At 44.2% G+C, this 19075-nt stretch overlaps 1 protein-coding gene across 4 annotated transcripts; it reads right to left on the bottom strand.

Moving 5' to 3' along the window:
* Positions 1-1665: 1665 nt before the first annotated feature.
* LRRC63 (leucine rich repeat containing 63) lies at positions 1666-19069 on the bottom strand. Of its 4 annotated transcripts, none has more exons than XM_083495185.1 (10): positions 18972-19069; positions 16020-16133; positions 14301-14786; positions 10072-10218; positions 5796-5989; positions 4810-4908; positions 4247-4383; positions 3584-3667; positions 2729-2968; positions 1666-1937 (listed from the first exon to the last, which is right to left on the bottom strand). In XM_083495185.1, exons 1-10 carry the CDS (start codon positions 19045-19047, stop codon positions 1736-1738), a joined length of 1779 nt encoding a protein of 592 aa, XP_083351311.1. In that variant the 5' UTR covers positions 19048-19069; the 3' UTR covers positions 1666-1735. The 4 variants fall into 4 exon arrangements, with proteins under 4 accessions (XP_083351311.1, XP_083351312.1, XP_083351313.1 ...); XM_083495186.1 differs by having other exon boundaries at positions 18908-19046; XM_083495187.1 differs by having other exon boundaries at positions 16020-16272; positions 18908-19035.
* Positions 19070-19075: the final 6 nt, after the last annotated feature.

Here is a 19075-nt window from a genome sequence, read left to right as displayed (position 1 = left end):
TTTTGGATCCTGCATTCAAAACTAGAATTTAGGCTGCCTGGTAGAACACACAGAATCATACCCCCCCCCCCCCGTTTTTTAGCTTGTAAAGTATGTGAGAGGCTTGCTGAATACAGTAGTGAGGAACAGTAGTGCCTTAACCTCCCCCCAATTCTACCCTCCCTTTCTCCCCACTGCCGTTTCAAATATGTGGTTGCCCCCACAGCAGTAATGTCTTCATCCTGGGCTGCGTATACGTGATGCCCTATCATAGTCATCCTACAATAAGTAACCTTCAGTATACCCACTGACAGCACACAAACAGCTTTGCCCTGGCACAGTAAGGGTGCTGGGGAAGCCTTGTGAGGGTGGCTATGGTTTAACATACATTTACTACAGCAATAAAACTGCTAGCACATTTGCAAAGCTAAGCAGGGTGCGGCATGGTTTCCAACTGGATGGGGGACCGCGTGTTGAGATTTGTGCATTGCAGGGCATTGGAGCAACTGACCTTCGGGGTCCCTTGAGAGAGCTGCTGGCTGCCCATAGTTTAGTCTCCTTAAAAGTAGCTGCAACACCATTGAACAAGAATCTGAATACATGTCACTCAGTTTTACTGTGCACCATTCAACTTTATTCATTTTTAACAACTGCCGTTTTACACATGTCCTTCCACTAAACTGGGCTGATGTCAGACACAAAATCTAAGTTTCTTAGCTCTTTTTCACTACCCCATTGTACTTTGAATCAGGATGTTAAAAGCATAGATATGGTGTCCTTCATTAATGATGGAAGTATGGATTCTCCTAAGGTTAAAATCATACATGCACTGTTGCTCTGTGCGGTTCAGTTGCATTTGCAGTTTTTATGTGGTCAATGTGAACTGCAAAGCACTCTGTATCCAGTGTAAATATTCATCAGGATTATGAAGCAAAATATGGTGTAGTAGCTTTTACTGGAAACGTTAGTGCAGAAAGATAAAGTACTGGCTATTCTGTAATTAATTTTTGCACTCAAAGCAGCTACATTGGAATCATGAGGCCAGTTCAGAAATGGAAGGATCCTCGATACACATGTGGTGGCATCACAAACGGGCAAAAAATTACTGGGAGATTATTTATGAAGAACTTAAGAAAATGTTTAAATTTACATTTCCAAAAAAAAACCTGAAGCATTTTTATTGGCTATTATAGGTGAGGAGTTACCAAAGGAAGCTCACAATCTGTTTTTATATGCAACAGCAACTGCAGGAATAGATTACGCAAAAATATTGGAAAGAAGAGGTCATCCCAACAAATGATCAATGGCTGTACAAGTTGATAGAATTTTCAGAGCTTGCCACTATGACAGCTAAAATAAGAAATTTGGATGAGAGGAAAATAAAGGGTGAGTGGGAATATCTTAGTGAATATTTTAAAAGATGTGACATTAAAACTGCTTTGCAAGTAGGGATGAATTTTTGAACAACAGTTAACAAAAGAAAAGAAAAAGAAGAAAAAATGATAGGAGTAAAGTAGGGAGGAACTAAATGAGTTGCAGCCAAATCCTGAATGCCGGTAAGGGATAAGTTGGGAAGTCTACATGGGAAAATGTGAGACAAAAACACTGTATGAAGTATAAAATGGAAATGGAAACGTGTATAAACAAATAAAAAAAGGAACCATCAGGCCAGGACACAGACCTGTGTACAGTGCAGTGCTTGGCACTTTATTCGACAGACTGCCAGTTCAGCTTCAGTCAGTTAAAATATTGACATCTATTGCACTGAAGCTGCAGCATCTGTAGCTGCCGCAGCTTCAGCAGCTGCAACAGCTTCAGCAACATAATTCGAATAGCAGGTTGGCGAGCAGGCACTAAAAAGATAAGGAAGCCTAAGCCCATAGACATTCCTAAAAATGCGAGGGAACTGAAGGCCTTTTCCATACAAGGGTCCCGTGCAGCAGTCGCAGGCTTTAAAGCTAAAATGTGGAGAGAGAGAGAGAGGAATGTTAGGTGTTCTTTACATTTAACGTACTGAGAAAAGAATGGACAGCAGGGCTGGCCAATGTGGAACTACAACCCCAGCACCTCTAGCCAGCATGGCAAATTCCCAAGGATGAAAGGAGTTGTAGTCCAAAACATTTGGCCAGCACCATGTTGTCTACCTGTAGAGCAGAGCTTGCGCTTGAAACCCATTAGAAATATTCTACTTTTATTAATAAGTAGCATTTAGATGGTGCCTGTGGTCTTGGAACATTCAGAAACACTGAGTCCCGCCCAACAATGCGGGGGCTGACGCCACACGTGTGATGTGCATGCACGTGATGTCACACATGTTGCACGTGGCATGCATGATGACTGTGGCTTTGGGAGAGGCCGACCAGGGTTGCCCGCTAAGCCCCACTGGTCCACGTGGAGTCTTCTGACTGCACTGCCCAGGGTGACATTCTGCCAGGTCTCCTCTGCCCTCTCAAGATTTGGGGGACTGAGCCCCATCCCAGCAGACATTGTGGGGGGCTGTAGAGGCCTCATCCCCAAGGAGTTGGCGCACCTGTTCAAGACATTGCATGTACCTTACCCCCACTTATCTTTATACAGGGGATGCCAACCTTTTTGGACCAGTGGGTGCTATTCTAGCACAGGGCTGTGAGAATCCCTAAGGAAACCTTTTTGGTCACATAGTTATTGCAGGGGTTGGGGACTGACTGCTATTGCATCAAAAGTTTCCCTTAAAACCTGTGGTTGTGATGGAGGTCCCCGCCTTACTTACTTGAGCAATATCTCGTGAATGTCCCTTGGGATTTTGTGATACACTCTCCAAAGGTTGTGTTTGGCAAAACAAAAGGCAGCCATGTCAGTGAGTCGTTGTGGCTCAAGGCGGCAGATTTCATCCCAGAAGTAGGCGTGCAAGAAGTTGTTTTCCACCTTAAGGCAGCTCAGCTTGAGCTTCAGCAGCCCGCAAGGCAAGACGTACAGTAGATTGCCTTCTACGTTCAGATATGTCAGGTTCCTAAAGGATCACAGACCAAAAGACACCCCACAGGTCACTTACATATGTCTCATCAACTTTAGTAGATGAAGAAGAGTTTGGATTTGATATCCCGCTTTATCACTACCCGAAGTAGTCTCAAAGTGGCTAACATTCTCCTTTCCCTTCTTCCCCCACAACAAACACTCTGTGAAGTGAGTGAGGCTGAGAGACTTCAGAGAAGTGTGACTGGCCCAAGGTCACCCAGCAGCTGCATGTGGAGGAGCAGAGACGCGAACCTGGTTCCCCAGATTACGAGTCTATTGCTCTTAACCACTACACCACACTACACCAAGCAGTTGGCATCCCCAGCTGGTTCCTCACAACATTCCTCTGAGTTCAACATCCCTGACAATGGGTGTGTGAGTGAGGGTAAAACTAGCCTACTGTACGAAGGTAAAAGTCACATTTGTTGCTCTACCCACTTTTGATTCTGGCTCTGCTCACCCCAGGAATGTTGTGAACTTTGCCCAGAATGGAATGTGTCCCACTGCAATAAGAGCTGGTACAAGAGTTTGTGCTTTGAAAATCTGATCAGGAAACCCCAGACAGTTGATACTAAAACAGTAGAAATCAGTTGGAGACTGAAATATATACCTGAGTTTTCCAATTTCATTAGGGATGGATTCAAGTTCATTGTAGGAAACATCGAGGCCCTGCAGATTGGGCAATGAAAATAGCCTATAGAAAGAAAGCAAATACACACCATACCAAAGGCATATGAAACTCAGCACATCATTCACCTATTCAGCTGCTAATACGTGCTGAGTAATTCAGGAGGCCTAAAATTGCCACAGAAAGCCTCACTAAACCAAGAGACTACTTTCTTTGTCCTCCAATTTGTTACTATTGAAAAGACGGATTGTTTTGCACAAAAAAATGTGATAAAGATTATAGTTCCTAGGAATGGGCAGAGGTTTTTTTTTAAGTGGGGGAGCAGTAAATAAAAGCAAAGAGACTGGTGGCATCTCAAATAATTTTGTTACGGTGAAAGCTTTTGTGGACGATAGTCTACTTCAGGTGCAAATAGACTGATGCAAGTGGTTACATGGGAAAAAGTGGACTTTAGTGTGGGAGATTTGCAGTCAAATGCGAGTTAGTATGTGAAGGGGTTAAGGACCATAGAGTTTTAAAAATTACTGGAGTAGTTTCTGTGATGTCACAGAGTGTCCTAAGTGTGCTGGTGTTTATGAATCACACCGCTGTATTTTTCAGGTCATTTTTGTGCTTTTTGTGATATTAAAAGCACTACTGCCGTACCCAGCTGGAAGAGTAGTCAGCAAATTGAAGGACATAACCAATAATTTAAGATTCTTCATTCGGCAGATATCTTCTGGGATGAATTTGATGGGGTTGTTTCGGAGCTTTAGCACTTCCAAGTGTTTAAGATAAAATACCTGTGGGATCAAAAAGAAAATTGAATGGGCAAATGCAATAAAATGAAGAAAACTGGGGACAAAGCCAAGGCTGGGTGGTTGATCTTCTAAGTGGAGGGCAAAGGTGTTGATAGACTTGGAGTGTGACTGGGGAACGGACAGCTTAGGAGGAAAGATAAGTAACCTTGGGTTGCATGTTACAAATAAACTATGGTTCTTTGTGAATGCTCAGTATGCTGGGGCATGTTGATAAAATTGCAGGTGCATAGCTTCTCTCCTGTTGCTGCTGCTGTCAGAAAATGAGCCAAGGTGGGATTAGAACCCTCTCAGATAGCTGCCATCTCCCGTCAAACCACCACATAATGCATGGAGCCATGTCTTCCCTGCTACTTGCATTAAAACAAGGCAGGATTTTGTTTGTTTGTTATGTCCCACAGTCACACTTACCTCTGTAGGAAAGAAGTACAAGTAGTTAAATGACAGGTTAAGGTACAGTAAAAAGCCGGCCAAAGGCGAGAGGTCTGGAAGTTGAAACAGAAAAAATGCCTACGGAGAAAACATAGAAAGGGGCAGGGAACCCACATGAGATTTATATTTTCTATAAATAATCTGCTGTAAGAAAGAACTGCTTTCTTACAGCAGCAACAGGGAACAGGCTAATACATGTCTATTTCCATCCCTGGAAACCGCTCCATACATTGGGTGAAACAGTTTTGGAGGTATCTGCAGCATATTCGATTCAAAATAATATACACCTATGCTTTAAAAGATATGCTGGAATGCAGCCTGTGGATGTACTACCTAACAGGGATTAGGCCTTCCTGATCTGTGGAAACCATGTTCAAACCGACGATGTGATCATGCACACCTGACTACTCATATAGGGCCAACCCTGTGACTGAACGTAAAACGTTGATCTGAAGTGGTTTCAGAGATAAGACAGGCACTCATAGTCTTGCACACACTACTTCACACAGTCTCTACGATAGGGGTGGGGACCGTTTAGCCCTCCAGATGTTGTTGGACTACAGCTCCCTTCTGCCCTGAGCACTGGTCTTTTTGGAAGGACTGATGGGATCTGGAGTTCGGCAACATCTGGATGGTACCAGGTCCCCACCCCTGCTCTACAGACTTGGGAGTTCTGTGTGAACAGCACTTTTACTCTCAGTCTTTCTATAACAAACAGGGTAAAGAAGTCTGACAAATCACTCTGTAGCTCTGTGTAGCCTATAAGAGAACTATGGTGGTTTGTGGTTGATTGGGAAGACTTAGACTCAAGTCCTCAGTGTACCATAGACCTCCCAAGGTGACCTTTGGCTTAACTTCTCTTGGACTGTTAGGGTGATAAAATGGAAATCCCACTGGAGGCCTCAGTAGGTGCCTCAGAGAAAAGACTGTCAAAGGCAACACAGTCACACTTTTAGGGAAATTACCTTAAGACTAAGCCCAGTTCTTCTATGCATTAGGCAAGAGAGTACTGCCATGTAAGCTGCTGACATCGATTCAGTCTCTTCCTCTTCTAGATTTAATTTTGGCTCGCTTCCCATACCGGAGATAAGTGAGTCATCATAATCCAGCTCAGGTTCATAATCTAGCTCAGGTTCTAGTTCTGGAACAAATCTCGCTCCTGCATATTTGGTGGGAATGCAAAATGGTTAACCTGGGTGTTTAATATCAAATATCACTGGACAAAACATGTTTCTGGCTCCTCTTTGGCTCTTGTCTCTTTAGATAACGATGTCAAACCCTCAGTCACGTGCAAAAACATAGCCTTAATGTTACTAGTGGCTGCCAGATTAGTTATTGCCCGCTATTGAAAGTCTCCTCACACTTTAATGTGTGAGTCATGGTTCAGCAATGAATGCATTTATTATTTCGGTCACAGACCAGTTCCAGCTCACATACAATATCAAGGAAGTCATAAAACACAATAGGATACATTTGATGGTTCAGCAATATCTGAAACACCACTTTGTCAAAACTCTTGACCAGACACAGACGTGTGGTCTAAGGAAAGGCTAAATCTCAGAATTCTGATGCAGATTCATTTACCTTCTTTGAACATATTGAAAGGGAAGGATCTTCCCATAACCCTCTAGCTCAGGGGTCAGCAAGGTTTATCTTGCCTGGGCCGGATTGGACCCACGGAGATCCCTTTGTGGGCCGGATCATGCATGCGCCTGCGATTTTTGGCGTCTGCACAGATGCAATTTTCGGTGTCTGTGCAAACGCGATTTCCAGTGCCGTGGAAGCGAGTCGCCACGTTGCACTGCGCCGGTTTAGTGCAGTGTGCTCAGTTCGGGGGCAGCTCATCGGCCAGTCAAATGACCTCCACGGGCTGCTTCCGGCCCATGGGCCTTAGGTTTGTGATCCCTGCTCTAGCTTCTCAATCTTCATTATGCTTGGAGTATTTAAATATCTGATATTCAGCAAATCAAGATTGTAATTTGGTATACAAATTCAACTAAAAAAGGTAATGCAATAAACATTGTGCAGGTTGTTAAGTGAGAAGGACAGTAAAAAGGTAAAGGGACCCCTGACCACTAGCTCCAGTAGTGACCAACTCTGGAGTTGCGGCACTCATCTCGCTTTATTGGCTGAGGGAGCCAGCGTACAGTCATATGGCCAGCATGACTAAACCGCTTCTGGCGAACCAGAGCAGCGCAGGGAAACGCCATTTACCTTCCCGCCAGAGCGGCACCTATTTATCTACTTGCACTTTGATGTGCTTTCGAACTGCTAGGTTGGCAGGGGCAGGGACCGAGCAACGGGAGCTCACCCTGTGGCGGGGATTCGAACTGCCGACCTTCTGATCGGCAAGTCCTAGGCTCTGTGGTTTAACCCACAGCGCCACCTGCGTCCCACGAGAAGGACAGTAGCATCTCTTTAAAGCAACTGTTCTGGTAGGAGTACACATTCTATCAGCATCAGGCAGCATAGCCAGTTGTCCAGGATGACTAGAATTGCACCCTAACAACATATGGCTGCGGCTGCTTTAAGGTACCAACAAGGACAACAATTAAAATATAAATTGTGAACAATGTAACAGGCATTAGATAGCATAAGAAATAACAAATGCTGTCATTTGCTCCTCCAGCTTTCAGTCATAGCATGTTACAGCCCTATATATAGCACAGATCAAATCATTTTGGGTGATACTCAACACTAGCCTGCTGAGAGCAGATTCATTGAAGTTAATGGACATGTCTAACCTCCGTCCATTCATTTCAACAGGTCTACTCTGAATAGGACTTAGCTGAACCCAACTCTTCTCCTCTCATAATGGTCTTTGCCACTTCTTCACTTCAAGCTGTTTTTTCCTTAACCCACCCCTGATAACAGACTGATCTCTTAGTAATCCAGCACACAGTTTAGCAATACGTGGGTCGGCCAAAGTTGTGACTAGCTGACTGGGCTGACCAGCTTCTGTTTATGCTATCAGAAGTGTGGCATTTGGTACTAATCAGCTGCAAAGCAATGTGTGTGCTAACACCCCATTCATGAGGTGTAGATGTACCGCATTGACTAGGGATGCGGGTGGCGCTGTGGTCTAAACCACTGAGCCTCTTGGGCTTGCCGATCAGAAGGTCGGCGGTTCAAATCCCCGCGATGGGGTGAGCTGCCGTTGCTCGGTCCCTGCTCCTGCCAACCTAGCAGTTTGAAAGCACGTCAAAGTGCAAGTAGATAAATAGGTACCGCTCCGGCGGGAAGGTAAACGGCATTTCTGTGTGCTGCTCTGGTTTCGGTGCGCCGTTGCACCAGAAGCGGCTTAGTAATGCTGGCCTCATGACCCGGAAAAACTGCCCGCGGACAAACGCCAGCTCCCTTGGCCTGTAAAGTGAGATGAGCACTGCAACCCCAGAGTCGTCTGCGACTGGACTTAACTGTCAGGGGTCCTTTACCTTTACCTTTTTACAGCATTGACTCAACAGTAAGGCATGTTTTGGGGTTCAGTCTCATCACGATTAGACTTGTGCACCTACTCCATCATGTCCTCAATGCTTGGTTCTGCCACTGTCAGTCTACTGGGGTGAAGGATCTGAAGCAGGGAGCCTGCTCTTCATATGAAACTCCCTGCAGGATTTATAGCAGATCTTCCACTCCAACAAGTGGGGCACAGCAGCACCAGGCAAGGGGAAAGTGGCCAAGGTGTGATTTCCTAATCATGTGAGAGACTGAATTAGATATGCACAAATTCTGGGCATTTTGAAGCCATTGTTCTCATCCTGGGTTTCCCCTCAGGGGAAAAACATGTGGAAATTTGGAAAGAACCTGAAATATATGGAAAACTTACTTTTTTACTGTTAAGTTGTGGGTGAACATATCAGACGACACAGTGATTCTTCAAACAGCTCTTGTTTATTCCAAAAGGCCAGAACAGAACTGAACTGAGCTCAGTCAGCCTGCTTATATAGAGCTCCAGAACAGCGTAACTGTTGCAATTTTCTAAAACTATCCAATCACTGAACGTCACTTTTTGATCCTTCATTTGCATACAAACTATCCAATCACTGAACGTCACTTTTCAATCCTTCATTTGCATAGCTAGCTACAGTATCCCCCTGCTGGCCCAGGGTGAGAACTTCAGTACATAACACTTACCAAACCTCATTATTTTACTGCTTTAGCAACATAAATCCCATGATTTATTTCATTAATACAGTTGTGTATGCTACATTTAATGAAACAAATATGCAGAACGTAAGCCAACGAGTATGATTGTGGATGCCCGGGCTTAGGAGAAAAAAGTATTGTGTTTTTACAGAGGGCTTGTGATGGAACGTTTACTTCCCTACTAATTGGATTGCCCAGAATATTCACCCCCAAATTAAAGATTTGCATCACACATTACATAAGAATGCAAGGACACACAGCATATATTTGAAAGCAGCTTATATGCTAGATGGCATATAACTCTGTCTTTTTTTTGCAGCAGCTGCAACCTTTAGTAAAATGCTTGTAGATTCTGAAATAGTGAATTGTCATGATGTTTAATATTTGATTAAGACAGCTCACTGATCCATAGCTGTCAACCTTCCCTTTCCCCCCTGGAAATTCCCTTATTCCAGTGCCGTTTCCCGCTGCTTCCCGCTGCTATCCCGGATTGTTAGATATCCCGTAGACCAGGGGTCTGCAACCTTTAAGACAAAAAGAGCCACTTGGACCCGTTTCCGAAGATAAAAACACCTGGGAGCTGCAAAACCATTGCAACATTTAAAGCATGCACGCCGCTGCCCTCCGATCTGACAGCGGGTGGGAAGGTGACGTCAAGACGTTGCGTGACTAACGCACGCACCGCCCCCATGCGACGTCACAGCCAGTACAGCACCCGCCACAGTGGGGAGTGTCGGGGCGCACAATGCGCCTCCTCCCCTCACTAGTATCCGTCCCGGAGCCGCGGCAAAGGTGTAAAAGAGCCACATGCGGCTCTGGAGCCGTGGGTTGCAGACCCCTGCCATAGACTGTCCCCAGGACAGGTGAGGCTGCTGATCCCTTATTTTCGAGGCTGCTGATCCCTTATTTTCAAATCTGAAAGTTGACAGCTATGCACTAATCACTTCTATCATCAACTGTTTCCAATAAAGCTTGTTTATTACCTTATTTTATATTTGTGTGTGTGCTGCATTAAGGCTTTTAGATGAATAACAGTAACGGTTCTTTCTAAAGGACACACACACATACACGAGAGTATATAAAAATGGTTTCTACCTGCATAAGTCACTCTTTTCTTTTTTTTCTGTTTTACCTCCTCAATAATCAATTCTTTTTCCTCTGCAGGGAGAGATAGTCTTTCTTCCAGTCTTTCCCCCAGTCTTTCTCCCAGTCTCTCCGCCAGTCTCTCCTCCAGTAACCTTTCTGAAAAACATCGTAAGTCAAGTTAGAATGGATTCTGTTTATATGGAGATAAATATCTTCAGATCTTCCCTTGCAAAACAACAATGTCTCTTGGGATGTGTTGCATTATTACAAATTTTCTGTCTGGTTCCCACATGGAATTATCCCCCCTACCACATGCTGTTCTGGGGTCTATCTTTAGGAAGCTTGGGTGGGGGGGGCAAACTCCATTATAGCACAAATGGAAGCCCTTGTCCAAGGTTTCTGCTAATGGGAGTTCCTAAGCTGAATCCCATATCATCCAACATTCCTCCAATCAAAATAGGGACATCCTATTCCATTATTATTATTATTATTATTATTATTATTATTATTATTATTAGTATTATGCCACCCATTAAACATTAAAAAACATCCCTATATAGGGCTGCCTTCAGATGTCTTCTAAAGGTTGTATAGTTAATTATAATTATAATTATGATTATAATTATAATTATAATTTATTTATACCCCGCCCATCTGGCTGGGTTTCCCCAGCCACTCTGGGTGGCTTCCAATAGAATATTAAAAACACAATAAAACTTCAGACATTAAAAACCCTTAATATCTCCCTGTTTCGGGGGGGGGGGTCACATATCTCCATACACTTCAACAGTTCACCATTGAAAATAGGGACATTGTTATAAGAAAAAACTGCTCCTTTATCCCTCTTTATCCAAGAGCCTATATAGTGCCCTTATGTGGGTTTTCTATTGGTAAAGGTAAAGGGACCACTGACCATTAGGTCCAGTCGTGGCCGACTCTGGGGTTGCGGCGCTCATCTCGCTTTATTGGCCGAGGGAGCCGGCATACAGCTTCCGGATCATGTGGCCAGCATGACTAAGCCGCTTCTGGCGAACCAGAGCAGCGCACGGAAACGCCGTTTACCTTCCCGCCGGAGCAGTACCTATTTATCTACTTGCACTTTGACGTGCTTTCGAACTGCTTGGTTGGCAGGAGCAGGGACTGAGCAATGGGAGCTCACCCCGTCACAGGGATTCAAACCACTGACCTCCTGATCGGCAAGTCCTAGGCTCTGTGGTTTAACCCACAGCGCCACCCGCATGGGTTTCTATTGGTAGGAGACAATAATAGAGACCAGCCAGAGAATATTGAGAAGCAAAGCAGCTAGTAAGCATAATCTTTATCAGACTATTGCAACAGGGTCCCCTGCTCACCCTACGCAGGGAGGGAGGAAAGGAACCCAAAACATTGGTGTGCAAGCTCTTATATAGACTTTTGAAACTGCCTACCCTGTAGCTCAAGACCACCCCCCAAAACATCATACACACATCACAGAAAGAGGTGGTCCCCAACAGAAATTTGAGTGTGTTGCTTCTCTCCTGTCTGCCAGGATACCTGATAATGCCTCATTATCTGATTGCCTTTTCTGGGTAGCCTGGCCATTCCTTTGAGATGGTAAATGCTTAGTTCCTGAATCTCTTACGCATATTGATAGTGTGCTCAGCTTAACAGACTATATTTACAGGGAGGTGTGAGCCCCTATAGTCCAAAGACAATTTGAAAGCTATGCCCATTTCCTTCCTCCTTGCAGAGAAATATTTGAGGTCAATTTGGGAGAGTCAAAACGGCTTCAGGATTGTTCTCCTGTACTATTTCAGACATGTGGTTTATGTACTTATGTATGTGTTTGCCTTGTACATTTATGCACATTTATTTTATATATATATATAAGACCTTAGAATTCCTATTACAGACATCTTATGGAAAAGCAGGACATTCCAGGATCAGAAACTGGGACATCTTCTGTAAATCCGGGACTGTCCTTGGAAAATAGGGACACTTGGAAGGTCTGAAATCCTGCTCTTTGTGGACCAAACTGAATGTATGTACCCTTCTATATTCTGCTACATTGCAGGTTAATTTAAATCATCAGGAAAGAAGATTGAGGACTCAGCTATAACATTTTAAGTGCATTTTAAGTGCATTATACAAATGTGACACTAGATGGCACTGGTGAGCATGCATATTTTTTTTAAAGCATTTTCAAAGCATTTTTTATATCTGTGTAGATCCAGCCTAATATTATATTGACTGTTCGCAGAGAATCCTCAGAGCACTAATACTTTTACTTCAGTGGAACAGTTGCTACTACAAGAGCTCAGAAACCCTTCTCATCAGAGCTTATCTGTTATTATTGATATTATTATTAATTAGATTTATGTACTGCCTATCATCATAAGAGCTCAGGGCGGTTCACAGAATAAAATACAGGGTAAAGGTAAAGGTACCCCTGCCCGTCAGGGCCAGTCGTGACCGACTCTAGGGTTGCACGCTCATCTTGCTCAAGAGGCCGGGAGCCGGCGCTGTCCGAAGACACCTCCCGGTCACGTGGCCAGCGTGACGAAGCTGCATCTGGCGAGCCAGCACCAGCGCCGCACACAGAAACGCCGTTTACCTTCCCGCTATAAAGCGGTCCCTATTTATCTACTTGCACTTAGGGGTGCTTTCGAACTGCTAGGTTGGCAGGAGCTGGGACCGAACGACAGGAGCTCACCCCGTCGCGGGGATTCGAACCGCCGACCTTACGATCAGCAAGTCCTAGGCACTGAGGTTTTACCCACAGCGCCACCCGCGTCCCTAAAATACAGGATAAAAAGAAGTAAATAAGTAAATCAAACCAGCAAAACAATAACCCCCCTCCCTTCATCCTGAATCCCACCCCTACTTTCCTTACACCCTTCTGTTCCACCAAACTCTTGATACAGACTTGCTACTATGTCTCCCCACCCTTGCAGACTCTGATTCCAATGTCTCTAATTTTTTTGTTCCTTTCCTATTTGCTATAAGTGTGAGGGGTCCCCACTCTTGGTTTTGATGGTGCCTTAAAAGGGAAGCACCCTCTTATCTCTACCCCCTTCAACAGCTCATTTTCCAAGCAGGACGGAAAGCGTTCTGACAATTCATCTTCTCCTCTTTGCTCCTGGCTTCTCTCAGTTTTCCTCTTTCTGATTCCCCATCAAGCAGATTTATGGGTCCCAAGGGGATAGGAGAAGGCGGGGAAGTCCCACTGTGCCGCTAAAAGACCTGGCATGCCTTCGGCTCAGCATTTCTGCTTTATCTCTGCACATTTTGAGGAGAGGCATGACCTCCGACTTGGCCTGGTTTATTGCTGGTGGAGTTTCTTCCACGGATTTACAGAGGTGTGAAACTATCTCTGCTTCCTTTTCACAACTGATTTACATCACTGATCCTAAAATCAAGTTTTCCCCCTGGCACGTTACACCATTCTTTTACGAAAGCGCATGCTATAGTCGCTAAAAATGTTGATTTACAATTAAACAGACCTCATACAACCTATGATTACTTAAAAATGTTCGCTTTTACCATTCCCGAAAGTCCCATTTTGAACCTAATTTACTTTCCAGACTCCTTAGGGATTTACTTTCCAGACTCCTTAGGGCTGCACTGTAAGAAATATCCAAGTAGGAGATCTCTTACACACCTACCGGTAATTGATTAGAGTTTTCATTACTACAGCAAGCTTGTATCGTTCATTACCATGCTGAAAAACAGCAGAGTTTTGTGCTAAAACGCAGTCTGAATTGTGTGTGGGGAAGATTTAAACAGGAAAATATATACCGTATTTTTCGCTCTATAACACGCACCCGGCCATAACACGCACATAGTTTTTAGAGGAAGAAAATCCGTAGGCATGCCACCCGTAGGCATTCCCTCCATAACACGCACAGACATTTCCCCTTACTTTCTAGGAGGAAAAAAATGAGTGTTATGGTGCAAAAAATACGGTATATAGGAAGACTAAGTGGGAGATTTGAAGACCCTGAAAGTCCTGATCAAATCCAGCATACTTGTGAAAATGTGCAGAGTTTTCCTTTTCACTTTAAAAAAAATAAAATCAATTCTGACATTCTCTTAGAGTAAAATTCAGTGTTGCCACTCAAATTTTCAGCTATGCATTGGAGAACAGAAACAGACCTTTGGGGATGGCATTAACTGAAAACAGCAGAGAAAGAATATGCAGAAATGTGAGTGTGTAAAACAAGCCAGAATTCATAAAACTGTAGCATGCAGCACTGTACCTAATTCCATTTGTCTCTCAGATTTTCTTGGTGGTTCAGGAAAAGGCAGATCTGCATTTGTGAGCAGTATAGAATGGAGTTCTCTTGGGCCTCTCCTTTCCCTAGCAATCAGCTCACTCGTGAGTGCTTCATAGTTAAGTCGAGAAATAATTGGCCTTGTAGTTTCAACGTCCAAGCATTTGACATGAAGAGTGGCGACTATAGCCAGACCTTTCAATATAAAATCTCTTCGTAAAAGCAGCCGGTAATCTCCTAGAAATGGCATTTGCATCCTTAAGGGTACACGACGTTTTTGCAATGGGAAGCTAGGAGGACCACTAGGGTGTGAAGGAATAATAAAGGTTCTTTCAATATTCGCTGGAACTTGGATTTCAGAACCAAAGTCCGGAAAACTCAAACAAATTACTTGGCTCTTCTCAGGCAAATGAAGCTGGCCATAATCAGTGCCATGTTTTCCTTTGAATTTTGTATCTTCTTCATGAGCACCTGTAATGAAATAGGACAGTTGTACACAAAAAGAAAAGTCAGGCTATTTAAAGTGCAAACTAATGTTTCCTAAATAGAATTAACTCAGCCTTGGTTGTGGAGAGGGAATTTTGCTTCCTTTTTTTAAAAAAAGACAGTAATTTGCAATGCCTTTTGAAGAAGTAAAAAGCAGGGCTGGCCCAAGACATTTTGCTGCCTGAGGCAAACCAGAAAATGGCACCCTCTGGGAAATTGCAGTTCGTTAAGAGTGCTGAGTTAAAGCATAGATAAGGAATATCAGGATCAGAGCCCAAATGCAACCGTCTAGGCCTCTGTCGGGGGTCAAGCCGCTCTCTTCAGTCCTGCTTTTATACCCTCCAACATCCGGCTGATCCAAATTGGGACACTTAATTTTTTCGGTCCCAAGCTGTCACAAGAGCTGGCTGGCTTGGACCAGAGCATGAGACCACAAAACAAACATTTTCATTTTTGTCCAGTGCTGTGGTGCAAGACCAGAAAATGAGCGCTTTTGGGTTCAGTGCTCTGGCACGAGCCCACTAATTTGCACCAGAGTGCTGAACCCAAAAATGGGACATTCCAGCCATTCCAGGGAGGGCTTCTGTAATTCTGGGATGTCCCGCTTAAATCGGGACAGTTGAGCAGTTTGTGCTTTGTGCCTTCCTTGAGTGTTTTTGGAGAGAAGGCACTATAGTGGTGGGAGAACTCTCTTTTCAGACACCCCTCCCTCCATACTAAGGAATGAGCCCCCCACCGATCACAGTGGACTAATTCTTGGCATAAATGCCGAGAAGAGCGCTGCCCAAGTTTCAAGTTGTAAACCATTGAATAAAGGTAAAGGGTCCAGTCGTGGCCGACTCTGGGGTTGCGGAGCTCATCTTGCTTTATTGGCCGAGGGAGCCGGCGTACAGCTTCCGGGTCATGTGGCTAGCATGACTAAGCCGCTTCTAGCGAACCAGAGCAGCGCACAGAAACACCGTTTACCTTTCCGCCGGAGCGGTGCCTATTTATCTACTTGCACTTTGACGTGCTTTCAAACTGCTAGGTTGGCAGGAGCAGGGACTGAGCAATGGGAGCTCACCCCATCGCGGGGATTTGAACCGCCGACCTTCTGATCGGCAAGTCGTAGGCTCTGTGGTTTAACCCACAGCGCCACCCACGTCCCATAAACCACTGAATAGACCATGGTTAATCAATGGTATGCCCAATCCTAGGTTATCCATTGTGCCACATTACCTTTACGGCATTTTCTGCTTGGTCCAGCCCGTTCAGGCTTCCCCTTTGGGGACAAAGGTCTCCGAAGCAGCTTAGGTTCAGACATGGACCTGGATTTATAATCCTCTTGTAAAACTGCGTGAGAAATGTGAGTGTACTTTGTTCTTAAAAACGAGAATGCAGAGACGCAGAAGCTTAGCTTTCTTCAAACATTCTGTACTGAGTACCGCTCCAAATTTTCTTCCTTATAGGACACATGTCCACAACTTTCAACCTAGCACCAAATTATTATTATTATTATTATTATTTTTAAAAACCTCCTTAGCATCAACTATCTGATGTGTGGACACTCTTTGACGCAGCTGCATCCACATCCCTGCAGCACTTACACAGAAAAATTGGGGTGAAACTTTAGATTGGTTTAAAATAATTGATTTTCCATCCCTCTTTGTGTGTGAGAGAGAATGTAAAATCCTGCCCTGGGTGGACTCGAACCACCAGTCTTCTAGTTAACAGCCAGATGTGCTGATCCCTTGTGCCACTGGTGTTTTCATTCCTCCACCCTGAACTGGCAGGATATGTTCCCCAATTTCATTTTCCCAGTGTGAACAACCAATCTATCCTTTAGAAGTAACCCCAGTGCGTACAGCATGGATGTTACATTGACAAATATATTGTCCAATGCTTTGAACTGCAGCGGCAAACTTGTTACCTTCTTTTTTAAAAAAAAAATCCCTGCAGCAGTTGCACATCTCATTGTAGGCATGCGAGTTCCATTTTACTGTAGTGTCAGCTGACGACAAATCAACACAGATTGTGGAAACTTCACACTGGACTTCAAGCATCTGGCATTGTGTGCCTCCCCATTCTTCCTCCAGACTCTGGGTCCTTGGTTTCTAAATGAGATGCAAAAGCTGCTCTCATCAGAAAAGATTTGGGGAGCCATGTCATCAGCTGGTGTTGGTCCACTGTGCTTCATTAAGTCCAGGGTCAATGCTGCCGTCTACCAGGAGATTTTGAAGCACTTCATGCTTCCTTCCGCAGACGATCTTTATGGGGATGTTGACTTCATTTTCGAGCAGGACTTCGGCACCCGCCCACACTGCCAAAAGTACCCAAACCTGGTTCAATGCCCATGGGATTACTGTGCTTGATTGGCCAGCAAACTCGCCTGACCTGAACCCCATAGAGAATCTATGGGGCATTGCCAAGAGAAAGATGACAGACATGAGACCGAGCAATGCAGAAGAGCTGAAGGCTGCTATTGAAGCATCCTGATCTTCCATAACACCTCAGCAGTGCCATAGGCTGATAGCATCCATGCCACACCGCATTGAAACAGTAATTGATGCAAAAGGGGCCCAAACCAAGTACTGAGTACATATGCATGCTTCTACTTCTCAGAGGTCCAATATTGCTCTATTTGCAATCCTTGTTTTGCTGATTTCATTTAATATTCTAATTATCTAAGATTGTTAATTTTGGGTTTTCATCAACTGTACGCCATGATCATCACAATTATAACAAATAAAGGCTTGACATATCTCGCTTTGCATGACATGAGTCTATCTCATATATTAGTTTCACCTTTTAAGTTGAATTACTGAAATAAATGAACTTTTCCACGATATTCTAAATTTCTGAGTTTTACCTGTATATCCTTAGCTCCCAGAGTTCAGGATTAATTAATGGACCAAAGGATGTAATTTGAAAATGAAATGGGCTGATTGTCACAGCTGGTCGTTCCTTGGCTTGTGTTTGCAATGCAGGTTTTGCAGTGAGAAGATTGTAATGTTTGCATATGCTTGGAGAAGACTCTAGATTCCCTATTGCTCGAATTAGCAGCTCATCACAGATGCTAAGTGCAGGTTAGCTTTTATATATCCATCTATTTCAGAGCACATACCCATCCGAAGAAAATCCATTCAAGTTTTGAGGCAGTTCTGCTGAGAAACGCTTCTGTACATCTGTACATTTGGATGTGCCTAGTAGGTTCATTATGTTTAGTGTGTCTCTGTAAAACAGCGATATGTAACCTGTGGTTCTTCAGCTGCCACTGGACTCCAACTCAGCAAGCATGACCAGTGGCTAGAGATTATGTAGTCCAATGGCATCTGAAAGGCCATAGGTTCTCCATTCAGGCTCTGTAAAGGCTGCTTGGCAGGCTGATATTCAGAATAATCAATGTGGTTACAAATTCTCATTTTTTTTATTGTGCATGGTGGTCAACCAATGTGTCAGTCAACTCATAATAATTTGCCCTAAGTTGATATTGTACATCAACCTACAGCTGGCAGAAAACTGCCTCATAATGCTACCTTGCCTTAGGAAGCCTATACAACTAGTCTCTGCTTTTTGTGGTGATGGAAAAAAGCAGAGACATCACCTTGCGAACAAAGGTCTGTATAGTTAAAGCTATGGTTTTCCCAGTAGTGATGTATGGAAGTGAGAGCTGGGCCTTAAAGAAGGCTGATCGCCGAAGAATGGATGCTTTTGAATTCTGGTGCTGGAGGAGACTCTTGAGAGTCCCATGGACTGCAAGAAGATCAAACCTCTCCATTCTGAAGGAAATCAGCCCTGAGTGCTCACTGGAAGGACAGATCCTGAAGCTGAGGCTCCAATACTTTGGCCACCTCATGAGAAGAGAAGACTCCCTGGAAAAGTCCCTGATATTGGGAAAGATGGAGGGCACAAGGAGAAGGGGACGACAGAGGACGAGATGGTTGGACAGTGCTCTCGAAGCTACCAGCATGAGTTTGACCAAACTGTGGGAGGCAGTGGAAGACAGGAGTGCTTGGTGTGCTCTGGTCCATCGGGTCATGAAGAGTTGGACATGACTAAACGACTAAACAACAACAACAACAACGAGTCTGTTTCAAGCTTTTCCAACTGTAAGAATAGTAACTTACACAGCTGCTCATGTAATTAATAACTTGTTAATGACCTCTCGGCTGCCATTTTTGTTTTTCCTACCATGGCCAAGACATAGATGTTTTGCTGGACTCACTGGACCTGTCAGAGACAACACCTGAGGAAGGTCGCTTGGCATCCTTGGAGACGAGTCCTAACAAACAAGG

This window comes from Podarcis liolepis (genome assembly GCF_965112155.1).
Source record: "Podarcis liolepis genome assembly, chromosome: 3".
NCBI lineage: Eukaryota > Metazoa > Chordata > Lepidosauria > Squamata > Lacertidae > Podarcis > Podarcis liolepis.
The sequence above is the reverse complement of the archived record's forward strand: the minus strand, read 5'-3'. Positions and strand labels throughout refer to the sequence as shown.